We start from the raw sequence: 18,589 nt of genomic DNA on the forward strand, positions 1-18,589 counted from the left end.
TGTCCACAAGCGTACATCTTACATTTGTCTTTAATATCCATGTAGACGTATGCAGTATCAGTATATTTAAAAGTTTTACCTGCATGATAACACATCTTCCGGTATCTTATTTTTTCAGTCACAACTACATTTCGGATTAACCCATTAATAAACGCATGCTGGGAAGGACTGTAGGCAACAGGAGAAGAGGGCGGCAGAGGATGAGATGGTTGGATGGCATCACTGACTCAGTGGACACAAACATGAGCAAACTCAGGGAGGTACTGAAGGACAGAGGAGCCTGGCGTGCTGCAGTCCGTGGGATCGCAGAGTCGCACATGACTTAGTGACTCAACAACAAAACTGCAGGAATAAAAACTTTAATTGTTCAATCCTAAACTGTATCAAAGGAAAAGCTTCCCCTGATCCCATGTAGCCTACCAGCTGCCCCATGCCCCCTTCAGAATCCGACTTCTCAAGTTTCCACCTGTCAGCTTCCACTTCCTTCCACACACACACGCCTCTACTCACGCTGCGCTGACGCTGCTGGCCAAGGTCACTGTCAACCTCTGCGTTACCACAAACACCGAATTTCAACCTGCAACGCACAATGCTTTCCCAACATTTCTAAACTGGGCTGTTTCATGGTTTTTGGCGTCTGGTCGTTTTAAGTGCTAGCACCTTTGTCTTAGTAGCGCAGAGACCAGCGATTCCTGTAACGGCACCTGACATGCGAGGAAACAGCACAGGGGGCGGGCCTGTCGTCTCCGTGTTCCTGCAGCCGTCTGGGCCCCCGCTGGCCTCAGCCCTCGAGAGGTTTCGTCTCCCCTCGTGTCCCCCACCACCTGCGCACACCTACGTGTCCTTTGCTGGTTCACACAAAGGACACTCAAGCTCCCCACAGCCGCCAATCCCACAGGGACACTGTCGATCAACTGTAGATCGCGGTCAAACCTCCACTCCGCAACCCAGATCACGCCTGCCCTCGAAGCCCCCGTCCTCCTGGGGACTCATCTAAACCGAGCTCCCGCTTCTCCCCTAACCTCAGCCCCTCTCCAGCCAGAAGCCTTGTTGTCATCCATGGGTTTCCTTTTCTCCCACCACCAGAGTCACACAAGGGGCAACACACATCTCAAATACGTCCGCTGTCCCCACCCCCTGGCCCCGACTGCCACCGACTCTAGGCTGCGGCCACAGCTCCCACTCAGCTCCCCCACTTCCAGACAACTCCCCGAGGCCATACAGGACACCCGCCCCCCCGCAAAAACACATGGGATCAGCTTAGTCTCTGCTAAGGACACTCAGGGCTGTGCACAGAGGTCAGGCTCAAGGCCTTACAGGGCAGGGTCACAGTGGGACAGGATAATAGTTTGGTCTTCACCCCGGCTCCTGGCCAGCGCTCCGAACACCCATGCGATTGCCTAAGTGATAGAAATGACTGATAGAAGTCTTCTGTTGTAGTAGCTGGGTTTTATCCCCAGCTCCAGAAACAGATCTGGAGTAATTTAGGTGAAAAGAACGTCTTCGGTTATTCTTAACGAGCTCTTTTGACCACTCCTGAGTTTATGTTTAAGGAGGTGAACTTTGGAGACCTAAGGGCAGGGCCCGGTTGCCAGGGGAACCAGCCAGATGGTCTGAGGGCTGGACATGCCCCAGCCCCTGACCTCCTGGGAGGGGGGCGGGCTATCCAATCACCAGTGCCAAGGATCCCATCACCACACTGACGGAAAGAGGCCCCCACAAAAACCCAACTGAAGGGGCTGAGAGGACTTCCAGGCTGGCGACGAGGACCCCCCACATACACCGGGAAGGGGTGCACTGCTCTTCCCATAGGGACGCTGCTGGTGTGCGGGACTCTTCTCTGTTCCTCCATGTCCTGTGATACAGCCCTTGTAACAAATCAGTTCACAAGGGAACTTGCTCTGGGTTCAGGAGATGTTACAGCAAATTACCACCCCTGAGGGGGCCTGGGGATGTCTGAGCTGCAGCCCAGCTGGACTGAAGTGCAGGTGAGCTTGGGCCACTGCTCCAGGCTGGTGTCTGAGCTGTAACCACAGGGTCTGCAAGGACCCCTGTGTTAGTGTCAGAGCCGACATCCCATCTGTGACCACGGGCACCCGGAGGATCAGTTGGTGTGGAAGACACACCCTCAGGTGGTATGCGCGTGCACGTGTGTGTGTATATCTATGCACATTCACTTACAGAGAACAAGCTTCCCTTCCGGCCCGCAAGCCTGGCCTGGCAGCTCCTGCCTGTTGCGTTGCAGCCACACCCGCCTGCCTTGAGGGTCCCCCCACTGCCCCCCCACCTGGCCCTTTCTCCCCACTCTTCCTCACTTCATGGCGGGGACCACATCCGACTTGCTCCCCAGGCCTGGCAGCCGCATGCAAGGCTCTGGAGGATGGTGGGAGGCGCCTGAGGCATCAGATGTCCACAGGGCATCCGTCCAAGTCCTCGTCGTGGAAAGTTCCAGAAGGGGAAACCTGGACAAGAGGAAGATCCAACGCAAGGAGACACTTGTGCTCCATCCCAGGTGGGACACAGGAAGGCCCGCAGGAGCGCATCGCCCGGGGCAGCTGTCCAAGCCCAGGGGTGCCGGGGCGAGTGGGGCTGCTCCCTCCGAAGCCCAGTCACCACCAGCCCTTCCAGGTGGACAAGCCTATCCCAAGGTCCCCTGACCCCACACAGACAGCAAGTACCAACCAAACTCCCCAGAGAGACCCGCACCCACAAACCAAACCCCTCTGTCAGCCTGATCCACACCTGCAGAAAACCAGAGGCAGAAGAGGAGGACCTCAGAGGGAAGTGCAGAAAAGCCTGGGTTGTCACATGAAAACTGAACAGACACAAATATTTAGGCTTACTCGACTTTATTAAAAACTAAAACCAAAGAAAGAACTGAATGTACAAATGACAGCATGGGAAGACAGCCAGGTAGAACAGACCATCATGGCAACAGGGAGGGGGTTGCCCAGCTCCAAGGACCCTCCCCACCCACCCCAGCCCACCCCTATCGCCACAAGCCAAGGCTGTGGGCCGTCAGAGAGCGCCGGGCTGTGCTGACCCACAAGCTGTCTCTACTCACGGGAGCTGAGACAAGCCCGTGGGACACAGTTCAGAAAAACACTGCAAGTCCGGGAACTCACTCTTCAAGACCCGGAACTCACGCCAAGAGGCCAACAATCCTGGTGAAGCGCTCACAGCTTCGGTCCCCCAGCACAGCGTCCTCCTCCAGCCCAGGTCCTGAACACAAGCACCTCAAAGGAGGCGAGGCAAACCTCCTGCAGGCGGGGGGCCGCTGGCGGGGGGATCGGTGCTGAAAACGCAGCCTGGAAAACGAGTCCCCCAGATGACAGAGCAGGAGAAATAAACACCCAGGGGTGGATGCCGGCGGGAAGGCAGAACCCGGCCCCACCCCGTGAGTCTCCTGCCGTCTGGCTTTGGGCCCCGGGGCAGAGTGAGGCCCTGACGCTAGAACTGCTGCAGGATCACCTTGCGCTTCAGGTCGTGGGTGAACTTGTGCATCCGGAAGAGCTCGCTGTCGTAGAAGGCGGACAGGTTGTGGATGTTGATCTGCCGGGCCTGCGAGAGGGGGCGTCGGGTGAGCCCTGCGGAGGACGGGCTCCCAGAGCCCAAGCCCAGAGCGCTCCCAGGGCCCATTCGCGGGGGAGGCCAGCTGGGCTCCGCCCCCATCACCAAGAGGAGCGAACAGGCCTGCGGCCACCAGACAATCTGCAACTGGGCACGGGACTCAAAACCGCAGCCCGACGATGCCCCTGAACTCAGACAAGCTGCGAACTGGCCTGGCTCCTCGGCGGGACGAGGAAGACACGCGCGTTCCGACCGCCCCGCCACGCCCGTACCTTGTCCACCAAGTCCTTCTCAGGCACCTCGATCGTGTCCTGCTGGGCCCCAAAGCGGTTGCGCTGATACGTCACCTGCTCAGCCACCAGCTGCTTCAGGATGAACAGCAGCAGTTCGTTGTTGTCCCGGCGGAACGACAGGTAGCGGGCAAACGTCTGAGGAGACAGCAGGTGACCCTCCGACCAGCGCTCAGAGCCCGCCCCCCGTGCTCCACCCACGCAGCTCAAGCCCCACCTCCCCTGCTCCATGCCCTGCCCACAGCTGAGGTCCCGCCCCCATGCTCCACCCACACGGCCCAGGGCCCACCCCCGCAGCTCAAGCCCCGCCCCCACGGCCCAGGGCCCACCTTCCGCATGCCGCGCATGACGCTGAACTTCTGCGTGTCCACGAAGCTCTCAAGCATCACGCGGATGGCCATATTCACGTCATCCTCCATGACGTAGTCCCGCAGGTGCATACGCGCGTGAGCCTCGGCCATGCGGATCATGGATTCAATGTGCCGCACGGTGATGGGGATGCTGCCCGTGGCCTGGAGGGGGTACTGCGTCAGGGCGCCACGCGGCAGCCAGGGCGGGAGGAGCGGCAATGCTGGTACAGCCGAGGGCCCGGCTGACCACTCTGCAGCGGGGTGCCCGCTTGAGCCAGGTGCGCCCGCATTTCCACTCACTCCCAAAGCGCGCTAGCTCACGCCCGCTACCACCGCCAGCTCGGGGCATCTGCAGTGCACACGCAGGGGGGCAGCTGTTTGTCTGGGTCCGGTACCTGGGGCCCCAGGCCGTGAGCGTGGGGGGACAGAGCGCTTCTGTGAAGCCTGCCCTATCCCTCTGCAAAGGCCCACGCCAGTGACAAGGTGGAGGGGGGGTGGCTGTGTGGCTCGGGGGGTGGGGGAGCAGCCTGCCCTTAAACTCTCCCTGCACCAGCCCCACACTAAGGCGCATGTGCATGCACGTAAGCTCCATCTATAAATAGATTCGTTGGAAGACCCTGATGCTGGGAAAGACTGAAGGCGGGAGCAGAAGGGGACAGAGGGTGAGATGGCTGGATGGCATCACTGACTCAATGGACGTGAGTTTGGGTAAACTCCGGGAGTTGGTGATGGACAGGGAGGCCTGGCGTGCTGCAGTCCAAGGGGTCACAAAGAGTGGGGCACGCCTGAGCGAGTACGCTGATGTGAACAGACTGGGGTGGCTGCGTGAGCGCCGTGCCTTCCGGGCGTCCCTGCCCCGGCTCTGGGCCCACTAGCCACATGGACAGGGCTCGGCTGCGGGGCCCTCACCATCGACTCCTTCCTCAGGTCACTGTACATCTTGGCCACCTTGTCCTGGTCCATCTGGTTGAGCTTCGGGTGGACCTTCTCCTTAGCATAGATGATGTACTTCCTCAGGACCTCCTGCGGCAGGGGCTCCACGCCATAGGTGTTGGGCATAGCGGGCTCTGGGGCGCCCCCTGGGCCCCCGTCCTCCTTGTTGCTGGGGTGGTGTCTGACGTGGCTGCCAACCACGAAACGGGCCAGCATCTCATCCTGAGACAGCGGAGGAGGAGCAGGGTGAGCCCGGCGCAGAGAACATGAACCCCCTAACGATGCCCTCCAACGATGCATCCTCTGCCCACTGTGGACCCAAAGCTCCGGGACAGGGGGAGGGTGGTCAGTGAGTGGGGCGCACCCCCAGGAGGGCAGAGGAGATGGGGGGGGGGGGGTTAAACTACAGGGAGAAGAGAGAAAGCGGGGTGGGCTGGAGGCCTGAGGACCGGCCCCCCGCTGAGGTCAGCAAAGCCCCGATCACGACACCTGGGAGGGCGCATGAAACCCAAGGGAGAGGGCAGGAGGGTGTGGAGGAGAGGAGGGGCAAGGGGGGGACCTCGCAGGATGGCGGGCTCCTTGCTAGTGAGGAGGGAGAGGAGGCCGCGGAGAGGCAGGCCCGCCCATGTCCCCAGACAGCTGGCCTCCGACAGGGGAGCTGGGTGGCCGTGAGAGTGGAGACCAGGGGACCAGCACCAAGGCCGCAGGGCGCGGGCCAGAGGGGGGAACCTGGGGTGGGGGCCGGAGCAGCAAGAAGCAAGTGGACTCAGGAGGCAGTGGTGGAGCGTGGCTATGCCGGGGGAGGGGGGTGAACGAGGAGGGGCGGCCAAGGAGAGAAATCGAGGACCTCTGAACTCCGAACAAGCGTGGAGAACGCATGACCTTCGAGCAGCCCTCCCGAGCCCACCGCCCCACCACCCACGTGAGGCCCCCAAGCTTGGCACACAGCCCCAGGCCGCATACCTGCACGGGGTCCACCGTGTCCCTGACCACACACAGGACGTCGAAGCGGGAGATGATGGGCTCGGTGAGGTCCACGTTCTCCGAGAAGGTGAGTGAGGGGTCATAGCGGCCGCCTGGGACAGAGAGGCAGTTGCTGTTGGGGCTCCTGCTCCCAGGGCCCTCTTCTCCTTGACCAAACACGGCTTTCCAACCCGCGTGGCTGCGGTGGCGGGAGGGGAGTCGACAGACAGAGCATCCGCCCCAGGTCCACAGCGCGCCAAGCCGGCGGGGCACCCAGTGCTCCAGCCACGTGCCAGCCGAGACCGACACCAGCCCCGCCCGACGGGACACAGCAGGGGCTCCTCCCGCACCCCGAGCGCGGCTCAGCGATGGTTGGGGCGTCTCCGGCCTCCCAGCCCTGCCCCCACACGCAGCGCGGCAGAGAGGCGCGCCTTCCACGGCTCGGTCCATCCCATGGCTGGGCAGCGGGGCCCTGCGTGCGCTCCTACCTATGGGGTTGGCAGCGGCGATGACCGTGCAGCGGGCCTGCAGGGAGGTGACGATGCCGGCCTTGGAGATGGAGATGCTCTGCTGCTCCATGGCCTCGTGGATGCTGGTCCTGTCCTGGTCGTTCATCTGCGCGGAGGGTCAGCGGGGCTCTTGACGCGCCCGCGGTCACTCAGACAAGGCCCCGGGCTCCCCACCCGGGCGCAGCCCGCACACAGCTCCGCACCCCAGGGCCCCACCTTGTCAAATTCGTCAATGAGGCACACTCCTCGGTCAGCCAGCACCAGGGCGCCAGCCTCCAGGGTCCACTCCCGGCTGACCGGGTGGCGCTGGACATACGCGGTGAGGCCCACGGCCGAGGCGCCCTGGCCGGTGGTGAAGATGGCCCGGCTGGACACCTTCTCCACGTACTTGAGGAACTGCGACTTGGCCGTGCCGGGGTCCCCGCACAGCAGCACGTTGATGTCACCCCGCACCTTGTGCTTGCCGCCTGCGGGGGTGACGGGGGCTCAGGACGGCCCCCAGCCCACCACCGCCGCCGCCACGGGCTTCTTCCGCAAGAGGCGGGACGCCCAGGACGCCTCTCCCCTCTGAGCACAGAACCCAGAGAAGCGGGGGCCCCGGGGTGGGGGGCAGGCGCCAAGATGCTCTTTGACATGAACCCCAAGGCCGTGCACGAGCTCTCCCGCCAGGACAGCTGGACACAGCGCGTGCGGCCCAGGACACGGCCACTCGGGAGGAGGAGCCCGTGCTGCCTCCCCTCACGGGCAGGCAGCCCCGCGTGCGTAGGAGGCACACGCTCAAGTCACCGTGCTGTTCTCCGTGTCAGCCCACGTGCCGTCCACGTGCACGACCACACGGGTCTGCCCCTGCACGCCTCACCCCCAACCCGTGACCCGTGACCTACAGGAGGCCCATGCCGAGGCAAGGCGGTACACAGGGCCTCGAGAAGCAGACAGGACAGACACACATCCACATTTCCCCACACGACGGCACGCCCCTGCTCACCGGGGTTCTTGGGCTCCCCTCCGAACAGGGCCAGCGCCAGGCCTCGCTTGATATCCTCGTGCCCGTAGATGGAAGGAGCGATGCTGGCAAAGATCTGGGGGCGAGGGGCGACGGGAATGGTTACCCGTGTGGTCCAGCCCTGCATGGATGCCCCCCACCCGCCAACTCGGGGCCTCCTTCTGAGTCACAGAACCGGGGAGCTGACCAGGACGCTGGCCTTGATCCCCCACCCCAACCCGACTCCAGGACAAACGACCCGGGTCTCCCACAGCAAAGCTGCAGCAAGAGACAGGGTGTAGGGGACACCTCGAGGCAGGAAACGGTCAACCAGTCCCCCACGTGGGGACCCCCACGCCTGGCCGCCGCCCGCAGGACGCTCTTCAAGGGAGGAAGATCACCAGGGGCCCTATCAAGGGTTGACCCTCAGGACCAGCTGACGTTTTCAGTGTGACAGCGGCGGCAGGACGGGGAAGCGAGCCTCTTAGAGACTCACTGAGCACCAGGAGGCACCGCGCAGGGCAGGCCAGCCCCGACCTCAAGGAGCAGACGCGCCCGCGGAGGACCCGGGGGTCGTCACACCACCACACCCGACTCAGAACCTGAGCCGCCTCCCCTGCCGCTCCCACACACGGGAGCCCCACGTGGGAGCCCTGGGAGCAGGGCTGGACGCCGGCCAGCCTGGCGAGACCCCCGCCCCGCCCCGTGTGAGCCCTGTGACGTGGGCACCTCACGTAACCCCCGATGTCACCGGTAACACGACACAGCCCACCCTCTGCAAATCGCTCACTCCCGAGCACTCAGTGGGGCTCCCACTAAGCCCCATGGCTGTCATGAGACGGTCACCCTGGGCTGCTCGCGCGCCCACACGTCCTGGGGGTCAGGACTGCCGGCCAGGACCCTCCGCCCAGACCGCAGCCAGCGCTGTCTGGGCACCACACCACGGCAGGGTGAGGTGATGTCCCCCGCGGGACCGACGGCAGCAGCCCGCGTCCCGCTGCCGTGACCGCAGGCTCCCCGGGGCCTTGCTGCAGCCCGAGGGCAGGGGCTGGCCCCGCTGCCCCGGGGACCTGAAGTGACCATGCTTTCAGCCCCCGGTGAGACGGGCGGTGTCAAGTCCAGACCTGAGGGGGAGACACCCGCTTCCCCGGGGCTAGTGCGCTTACCCTCGACCTCCATGTCACAGAAGGAATGAGCCGCCCACTGCTGAGCACAGGGCGGGACCCCGGACTCCTCTGCTCCCACCGAACCCTCCGTGCCCGGCCTACCGCCCACCACGGGGACAGCACCCCTGCCGTCCGAGCTCATCCTCCGGCCACCCAAGCACGTTCCTCGTGGCCCGGCCACCTGCCGACTGGGTGGGCTGCCCCCCACCCCTCGGCTCCCATGTCTGCAAACTCTGGCCTGAGTGGTTCAGGGAGCCTGGTTATTTCTGGACCTGCGGGTAATCCCTTCAACGTGTCTCTAGAATTGGAGACACATTCCCAGCAGCTGGTGAGAACGCCCACCCGACGGCGAACTCAACACGAGGCCAGTGCTGACTAACCCCCCGCGGGGCTCAGACGGGCGGACGTGGAGGGGTCGCCCCGTCCGCCCAAGGCCTTGCTCTGTGAGCGTCGCGGGCAAGGAGCAGGCAGGACTGAGGTCCCGCTGGACTCTGCCTGGAGACTTCAGCGGCCAGCCCGGATGGACGGACAGGAGGGAGCAGCCTCCTGGGCTCGGCGGAGACAGGCACTTCCAGAAGCCTGGGCACGAGGCACCCTCAGGGCCGCCCTGTTCGAAATCCAGACGGGCAGCCACGGCCTCGCTCTGCAGATCAGCAGAGCAGGAGGTGAGGGGCGGAGGCCACGGCCCAGGCAGGGCAGGGGCTGGGAGGGCCGCAGACCCCCATGTGGACGCCCACTGCCCACAGACAGGTACACACGCAGGCAAGCTGACATGTGCCTGGGACAGAGTCCCCGCCCTCAGAGACTGGCCCAAAAGCGGCATCGGAGTCTGAACAACACGTCCATCACTCGAGCACTGGTTTTCTTTAGGGAGGCAGGAGGGGCCAAGGTGTTACCAGCACCCAGGAAAGAAGGAGCCCCATGAGAGTGACATCCAAGTCTGACTCCCCTCTGGAGGCCCGGGCACGGCCCCGGAGAGTCTCTCCAGACCCAGAGCGTTGGCAGACCCATGAGTCCTATCCCCGGGGGGGCCCCAATCTCGACGAATGCATAACAGTGCCGATGGGGTGCAGGGCCCTGCCCTGCGGGCAGAGAGCAGTCCGGGAGACAGCGGGCGGCCCCACGGCAACAGGTGGACAGGAAGCGGGAGGCGAGGGGAGGGGGACCCGAGGACAGGAACCACGCACCCTGCAGCCGAGCCTGCAACAGCACAAGACTGTCCACAAGGGCGCACACACGCGGATCCTCAGCGGCAGGGGCTGGGCACCCCTCAGACCCGCACTGCCTAGAAACCACCTGCACCTTCATTTCTAGACAGTAAACCCCGTGTCCCCAGCCTCCGCAAACATGCCTGCCATTTAAGGGCAAACGACAGCCTGCACTGGGGAGCACTCTTCCAGGAGGCAGACCACGGGGAGGTGGGTGACACCGGGGACGACCCGCCGCCGAGCTCTTCCTGCTCCCGTGATGCCGGTCCAGCCCGAGCATTCCCCCGTCCTCCGGACGCAACAGGGGCTCCGGGAAGCCGCCTGCTGCTCTTCCCCGGGGCGTGTCCCCCGTCGAGGCACACAGACTCAGCGGACATGGGAATCAAACCAACGGCCCGGCTTCCAACACCGGGAACCAAGACGGAGGCTCACAGTGGCCGGGGCGCAAGCCCCAGGCACCCAGAGTCTGTGGCAGCACCTCCCCCCCACCTTCCACCTGCCTTTTCCCCGATCTGCTGATCCTTGGAGAGGCTGGTGATCATCTTCACGTCCTCGTCGGTCAGCTCACCCACGGCCACCTTGTTGTCTTTCTTGGCCACGTGATTGGCCAGGATGACGGTGGCGAAGACCGGGAAGCCATTGGCGGTGTTGAGAGCCCCGTCGTAGTTGTTGTGGTAGATGCCGGTCAGCTCCTGGGGGACGCAGAGAGGTAAGGGGGGCCAACCTGGGGCCAGCCCCACCCCTCCCCAGGTCCGAGAGAGCCAAAGTCAGGGGAAGCATGGCACCCAGCCACTGCACCCCAACAGAAGCTCGGCCAGCAACAGAGAGCTGACCGCTGCCCGGGCCCAGTGTCCATACCAGCTCCCTCAGCCCCGCGCACTCACGATCTCGTCGCCCGGCTTGCAGCTGTCCACCAGGTCCGCGAGGAGGATGGCGTCCTTGGAGCGAGGCAGCCGGCCGGCCGCCACTTTGCCGGGACTCTCCTGAATCCGGATGCGCTGGTAGTTCTGGTAGACGGTCTGCATGGGACAGACGCAGTCTCAGGGCCCGTCCTGCCCAGGGGCGGAGGCTGGGGTCTGAGCACCGGCTCTCGTCACCGACTGGACCGCGACCCCAAGCAAGGAGTGCAGCTTGTTACTCTCACTAGTGACTAAGAGACACAGGACCAGAGAGGGCAGGGAGCTGCGGGCACCAGCGCCCCACCCCACCTCTGCTCCGGCCGCCCGCCCTCTGGACGCCTCCCTCCGCAGATGCAGCGCCCACCCTGGGCCTGCAGCTCAGCCCGCGTGTGTGGCCACAGCAGCCAGACTGCTCTGTGGCCTGAGCTGAGCGACACTGGCGGAAGAGGCTCCCCCGTGCTGCCCCGTGAGGTGGGGTGTGAACGCTGCAGGTGCGGCCACCCGGGGAAGTCCGGTCACGGGAAAAGCATCAGACCAGCGCCCGGGAAGAGTCACACTGGAGGTGAGCCTGCTCTCAGGGTCACGGGGCAGCACTGTGTGTGCAGTCTAACGTCCCCCATCTCACTACCATCCAGAAGAGCCACGTGACAGCAGCTAAACGCACATGCTCCGGTCAAAAGGCCTGAGTGCTAACCCTGTGGGCCACCTCCTAGCCGGACGACCTGCTGTCACTTCATCGGCCAAACACGACCGACAACAGCACCTGCCCCCACGGGGCGATGAAGAGCCACTAGCACACGCCCGCCCTGGGCACCGAGCAGGCCCTCTGGAAACTCTACTGTGAGCACCACTCCTCCACCAGCTCCTGTCCCTGCACGCAGAGCCTGCATCTCCACTCCTGGGCAAGAGGCGCCCAGTGCAACGTGTGAGACGGGGGAACCATACAGCGAGGGGCCGGGGCGGGGGCTCTGGGAGAGGCGGGGGCTCACCCGGAGCCCCGCCTGCGGCCGCCCTTGCCAGCTCACAGCAGGCTCCACTTAGAACAGGTCTGACTCTGGCCGCGGGCTGCCAGGCATGCCCTGCCAAGGCCACTCCAGCTGGGGCGCTTCTCAGATTTGTGGAGCAGTGAGGGATCAGCCTGACACTCATGGCAGCAGACAGTGGAGAGGTGTGTGCCTCACACAGGGGTCATGATGGCCCCCAAACATGGACAAAGCCGTGCGTTATGTGTCCAGGCGCTTAAGGCCCAGAGCCTTCGAGCAGGGCCCCCTTGCAGATGGCACATTGGTGTCTCGGGCAATTACGACCCTGCGCGAGGCCAGAGAGAAGGGTCCCAGGAAGTCAGGACGCGGGCCGGGCCTTACTGTGGGCGGGGCTCTAGGGGAGCGGGAGCAGTTCTCCAGATCTTCCCATTTGCGAGAGAGCTGTAAATGCTGAAGTTTCAGACGGAAGCATCTGGACCACCTCAAGGGCTGGCCAGCGTCCACCCAAGCCCTGCCTCCCGTCCCGGTGCTGGCCCATGCTCACCTCCTCCATGTTGACCTCAAAGGGGCCGGCTGACTGGCACTCGGGGCAGGATCCCGGCTTCACCTCCTGGTTCTGGGACTGGCAGAAGGGCCCCAGCACGAAGCCGCACTTGTTGCAGTTGTACTTGACCATGCTGAGCTGGGGCAGGACGCCCGTGCAGCTGGTCACCACGCCGCTCGTGCGGATCAGCTGGTTCAGGTGCAGCTGCCTGCGGGGGGCGGGGGTGGCGTCAGGGCGGGGCGTCAGGATGGGGCGGGGCGTCAGAGGACCCATGGCGGGAGTCGGGGGCGCTCACCGGAGCGAGCGCAGCTCCTCCACCAGCGGCAGGTGGGAGATGCGCACGTGGATGCGGCTGGCGATGCGGTCGTACTTGGGGTACATGGCCAGCACCACCTCCAGGGCCGCCTCGTCGAAGATATGCAGCAGCTCGGCGGGCGCCTCGGGCAGGAAGTAGGCCAGCACGTGCTCCCGGGCCGCCAGGTCCTCGTAGTTCACCACCAGGCTCTCGCGGTTCTCTGGGGGTGGGGGTGGCGTAGGGGGCAGAGAGGCTGAGCAGGAGGGGCCGGGCAGGCCGCCCGGCAGGAGGAGCCCTGACTCGGCTCTGCCAGGTGCCGCAGCACGCGGCTCATCCCCCCGCCCGCGGGCGGGCTCACCTTTGCACATGTCGCTGATGCGCTCCTTGAAGACGTTGCGCCCGCGGCCGTCCACGTGGGCGCGCAGGAAGTTCTTGAAGCGGTGGCGGATCTCCAGCCGCGGGCCGGCCATGCTCACCCACTCGCGCACCGAGTGGCCCTTGAGGTCCTCCAGGTTCTCCACGCTCTCAATCACGTCCGCGTCCTCCTCGCCGTCCTCCGTGGCGCGCTCCGCCCGCCGCCGCTTCCGGCTGGGGCGCGCCTCCTCCTCCTCGTCGCTGTCTGCGAGCCAGGAGGCGCTCAGGGCCGGCTCTGCGACCCCACCCGCCCCGCTCGCCCCGCCCAGGCTCCCGAGAACCCACCGTACAGGAGCCCGCGGCGCATGCGGCCCAGGCCGCGGCCCGCCTCGCGGTCGCGCTGCCGCATGACCCGCTCGGCCGCCTCCCTCTGACTGGCCGTCAGCTCCTCCACGTCCTCGTCGTCCAGGGCCAGCCCCTCGGCCTCATAGACGTCCAGCTCCGGGATGGCGCGGTAGTCCCTGCAGGGCCCGACAGGCGGTGTCAGCACCAAACCCCCAACAACAGCACCAGGATCTGGGCCCCCAGGGCTCTGGAGGCCTGGAGAGGGCCCCCAGGGACTCCACCCCCCCCCCCCCCCACACACACACACAATGGGGCGAAGTCTTCAAAGACAGAGACGCTGAGGACACCGCGCTTGGGAGATGAACCAGGCCCGAGGCGGACGTCCTGCAGAAGTCGGTCTGGGAACCGGCTGGAGGTGGTCACGCCACACGAGTGACCTGATGCCCCTGACCTCACACTCGACGCCTGAGACGGGAAAGCTTACGTCATGTGCATTTTCCACAAGGAAAAGGGGAGCTCTGCGCACCCACAGGAAAAGGAATCAGAGGACCCACCAAGCCTCCTGCAGGAAGGGCCTCCAGAGCACCAACCCAGCTCCCCTCAGGCAGGAACCCTCTTGCTCCATCTCTGGCAGCCCCGCCTAGAACCCTGGACCCCGGGAGGCCCACCCACACCAGCCCAATGAGCCTATCCCAAACATGTGCGTGTCCAAGGCTCAGCCCTCCCAGCCCGGAGAGACCTTCCATGTGACCACCTCTCAGATACCGGCTGGAGCAATGTCTACCCTCAGAGCTAACGCAGCTGCGCTCCCTGGCATTTGGGGAGGCATATATACCCTCCATCAGAAAGAGGAGAAAACCCAGCTCAAGGGTGAGGGGACTCCTGCCACCGATCACCCAACAGGGCTGGGTGTCACAGTCCGCACAACGGCAGGGGCCCAGCTGGCTCCAACTCCACGCTGGCCCTCTGCAGTCCTCCTGATTCTCCTTCCCTCAGGGAAGGCGGTGATGGGGAAACAGCCTTTCTTAACTTTCTTTTTTTGGTGCCATAAACTGTCAAGCGACAGTCTCAAAACACAGAAGCCTGTAATGCTGATGCCAGAAACAAAACCCAGAGCCAGCTTCATTTCTGGGCCAATAGTTCCAAAATCTGAAGTGTCCTCCAGGAAAAGGTACCTGCCTGATGCTTGCTCCTTGGAAGGAAAGCTATGACAAACTTAGCATATGAAAAAGCAGAAACGTTACTTTGCTGACAAAGGTCCGTCTAGTCAAAGCTATGGTTTTTCCAGTGGTCATGTACGGATATGAGAGTTGGACCACAAAGAAAGCTGAGCACCGAAGAATTGATGCTTCTGAACTGTGGTGTTGGAGAAGGCTCTTCAGAGTCCCTTGGACTGCAAGGAGATCAAACCAGTCAATCCTAAAGGAAATCAACCCTGAATGTTCATTGAAAGGACTGATGCTAAAGCTGAAACTCCAATACTTTGGTCACCTGATGCGAAGAGCAGACTCATTAGAAAAGACCCTGATGCTGGGAAATATAGAAGGAAGGAGGACAAGGGGACGACAGAGGATGAGATGGTTGGATGGCATCACTGACTCAATGGACATGAGTTTGAGCAAACTCCAGGAGATACTGAAGGACAGGGAAGCCTGGCGTGCTGCAGTCCATGGGGTCGCGAAGAGTCGGACAGGAATCAGCGACTGAAGAATGACAACAACTGACTCGTTAAGAATTTCAAGTTATGTGAAATGCCCTCAGTGGAATTCTAATTGGTCTGCATAGAAAAATTAGATAAATTTGATCTCAGCAAAATTTAAAATTAATTATGCATCTCAAACAAAACCATTTTTTAAAACTTAAAAAGTCACAGGTTGAGGAGAAAGTAATTACAAATCACATACCTGATAAAAGCCTCATATCCAGAATAAGTTTTTTAAAACTCTTACAACTCAGTAATAAGAAGTCAAGCAAACCAATTCAAAGATGGGCAAAGACCCAAAGACACATTTTCCAAAGAAACACCAATGGCCAACACGCACACGAACAGATACTCAATGTCACTGATCATCAGAGAAAAGGAAATCAAGACCACACTGAGATACCACATCGTGAATATTAAGGCGGCTATTAACAAAACCCAGAAAATATCAGGTGTTGGCAAGAACGTGCAAAAATTGAACAGCATACACCACTTGTGGTAAGGTAAAATGATGTAACTGCTTTGGAAAACAGTTTGGCAGTTCCTCAAAAAACTAACATTAGAGTTATCACACGACCCAACCCTGCCATTCCTAGGACGTGGAATTCCATTTCAAGAAAATTTAAACACACGTTCACATAAAAATCTCACAGTAGCACTATTCATAATTGCTAAAAACTTTCAAAGAACCCAAATGTCTTCCAACCTATGAATGGGTAACAATATGCAGCCTGTCCATAAAATAGAGTATTACTCAGCCAGGAAAAGGACTGGCGTACCCACGCGTGATCCAACAGGTAGGCCGTGAAGACCACAGGACACCCAACATACCTGCACACACGGGACACGTGCCTTACAGGCCCTGCTTCTAAGAGACGGTCAGAGAGCAGACCAAAGGAACAAGGGGTGGGCTACTGGTTGCCTAGCAGTGGGGAAAGGGGATGGGATGAAGTGGACCAAATACAAGGGATCTTCCTGGGATGATAGAAAAGCTGGACTGTGCTCACGTCTGCACAACTCAGGAAGTCTTAGAAGCACTGAACTGTACTCTTGTAAGACGTAGCTTGTGTATTATAGAAACCATACCTCGGTAACACTGCATTTTAAAAAGCTACAAAACACAAAACCTAACGGCCCAAGCAGTCCTCAGAGCCTCTATCAGAGCCCTGGCAAGGGAAGGGCAGAGAAGCAGAGAGCAGTGGGCAGAGGTAGTGGGGTCAGGGAGGGGCGTCCTGCCCGCACAGCCCCACAGAGCACGGGAGGAAGATGCTCCAGGCCCATCTGTCAGGACTCAGCATCGGCGGCAACAGCGCTGAAGCAAAGCCCCAGATGGTCCACAGTGCTCTTGAAAGTCCTGGTGACGTTCCCGCAGGGCTCACCCCACTGACTGTGGGGTGGCCTGAACACATGAAGGCTGGCACCCCCGAGTCAGAGCCAGAGGGCCCCAGAGCACAATGTCCGTGCGGTTCTGGGGGTTCAGACAATTCTGGGGCAAACGTACAGACCGGGTCCTGGCTGTGAACACGGTCAGACAGTAATGGGGCCCAGCCTGGCTCACTCAGAGCTCTACTCCCCGGTCATAGCATTAAGCCTCCATGACCGTGAGTACATGTCTGTACATTTATTACTAAGGGTGAACACAGGGTCTGGTACAGATGAGGCACAGTAACTGTTTGCTCAACTGAATCTAAACCTTGATTAATCAGACCCACCCCCACCCCGTTTGTCTTAAGTTGCAGAGAAACTTGGCTGCCTGCTTCCTGACCTTCCCAGTTGGAATCCCCGACGTGGCCCCAGATTAGAGACCCCCTGGGCGCACACCTCGTGGAGCTGGGGCTTCCCTGGGCCTTAGGTAGGGGCTGGTCTAAGGTACACACAGCAAGTTACAAGGATGTACGCTGCAGCTCCACAGACAAGTCTCCCGGACACGACCAAAATGTGCTCCAAGGCAAGGAGGCTCCTATGTATCTGCTTCTCCAGGACCCCAAACCAGAGCGGCCAGACACCGAAGGGACTCCCTGCGTAAACCGTGGAGAGCAGGGCCTGAACTGCATACCTCTCCATGCCATCTCCAATAAGCTCCTCTCCGTCCTCTTCCTCCTCCAGGGGCCCCTCGGTGCCCAGCAGTCCCTCCGACTCATCCTCAAAGGGAGGGAGGTCCCGGCCAGGGCTGGAAGTCAGGGCATCCGTGCGCCGGGAGCTGCTCCGCCCGGGGCTGGAGATGAGGGGATCGTTGGAGCGCCGCCGCGGGCCCGGGCTGGACGCCACTGTGAAGGACTCGGAGGATTCCTGCGAGAGGATTCAGGCTTGGAGCGGGTGAGGGCCGACTGCGCTCCCCGGCACGTCGCCCCCGACTCGGGGCTTCTGCCTGTTCTCCTGCACCGCGGACCCCCGCCGGCCTGCGCCTCTGCACCTGCTGCCGTCCCCTGAGCCGGCTCACCGCCCGCTCTGGCCCCCGGCCCGGCTTCCCACCCATCTGGGCCCCCGGGGGCAGCTCCCAGGGGAGACGAGACGCGAGGGCGGCCGCCCCCGAAGGGATCCGGCACTCGGGCCAAAGGTGCGGCTGCTGACGAAGACCGGCAGGGGGAAGGGGGCCCGAGGGCGCCGGCCGGACCGAGGTACCCGAGAGCCGCCGGGGTGGGGGGCCGCCGGCCCGGCAGACCCGCCCGGCCGGAGCGCGGAGTCGGGCCCGGGCCCCGCGCCCCGCGCCCAGCTCCCCGCTCACCGCCATCTCCGCGCCGCGCTTCTCTCCGCTCAGCCCGCCGCGACCAGTTTTCGCGCCAAAAGTGGCCCACGTGACCGCGCGAGCCCGGGAAGCGGCTAACGCGGCACGACGTCACGGCGTCGGCGACCGCGTTCTTTCCGGCCGGCGCTCGGGGGACGGGCCAAGGGCGTGGCCCCGCGCGGCCCAGTCCAGGCTGCCCGAGGCTCACGACGTCGCGTTCTTCTAGAAAGCCGTCTATCGGGGGGCGGCCCGACGCCCCGCCCAGGCCGCCCGAAGCCCGCCCAGCACGCCCTGAGTCCCCGCCCAGCACGCCCGAGGCCCCGCCCAGCCCGCGCTCCGCGCTGCGGGACCCGCTGAGACGCTGCAACTTGCGGAGGCAGTGAGGACAAACCTCCCGCGCCAGCTGCGCGACTCGGTCACTCTGGGGCCATTTGACAGACGAGGCAACGGAGGCTCGGGGCTCTGTCTTACTGCGTTCTGTCAGCTGCTCCGAAAGTTTAGGCTGATCGCTTCAAGCGCCGAAAAGGCCGGGGTGCTAGGAGGCTACGAGGTTGGAGTGCCCTCTGGAGGCAGCGGAGATCCAAGGGGGCGTTCTAGGTAGCAAGAGCCTCCCACGCAGAGACGCAGAGAGCAGGGCGCCCTGGCATCTGCAAGCACTTCCCTAGCTCCAGGTAGACCGCTTGTGATGTCCTGGAAGGGACAAGACGACGCTGGAGACTCCAGCTCACGAAAGGCGACCAAGTCTTTCTAGAGAAATGGAGCTCCCTGCGG

The 18,589-nt window shown here is 62.5% G+C and overlaps 1 protein-coding gene across 1 annotated transcript; it reads right to left on the bottom strand.

Moving 5' to 3' along the window:
* Positions 1–2,832: 2,832 nt before the first annotated feature.
* MCM2 (minichromosome maintenance complex component 2) lies at positions 2,833–17,974 on the bottom strand. The gene is made up of 16 exons (XM_061129039.1): positions 17,819–17,974; positions 17,150–17,382; positions 13,392–13,567; positions 13,051–13,311; positions 12,693–12,912; positions 12,398–12,605; positions 10,856–10,990; positions 10,472–10,663; positions 7,601–7,694; positions 6,832–7,082; positions 6,595–6,721; positions 6,107–6,219; positions 5,120–5,365; positions 4,190–4,372; positions 3,843–3,998; positions 2,833–3,561 (listed from the first exon to the last, which is right to left on the bottom strand). The coding sequence occupies exons 1-16, from the start codon at positions 17,822–17,824 to the stop codon at positions 3,451–3,453; spliced, it is 2,712 nt and encodes a 903-aa protein (XP_060985022.1). The 5' UTR covers positions 17,825–17,974; the 3' UTR covers positions 2,833–3,450.
* Between the last annotated feature and the right edge of the window lie 615 nt (positions 17,975–18,589).

Source organism: Dama dama, chromosome 24 (genome assembly GCF_033118175.1).
Source record: "Dama dama isolate Ldn47 chromosome 24, ASM3311817v1, whole genome shotgun sequence".
In the NCBI taxonomy this organism is placed as follows: Eukaryota; Metazoa; Chordata; class Mammalia; order Artiodactyla; family Cervidae; genus Dama; species Dama dama.

Bases quoted from the DNA above. Each gene is read 5' to 3' on its own strand.
- MCM2 (XM_061129039.1), bottom strand. The intron at 12,913-13,050 runs GTGAGCCCGCCC...CCCCACCCCCAG, and splicing joins CATCAGCGACATGTGCAAAG to AGAACCGCGAGAGCCTGGTG. The intron at 3,999-4,189 runs GTGGGCCCTGGG...CTGTCTCCTCAG, and splicing joins TCATGCGCGGCATGCGGAAG to ACGTTTGCCCGCTACCTGTC.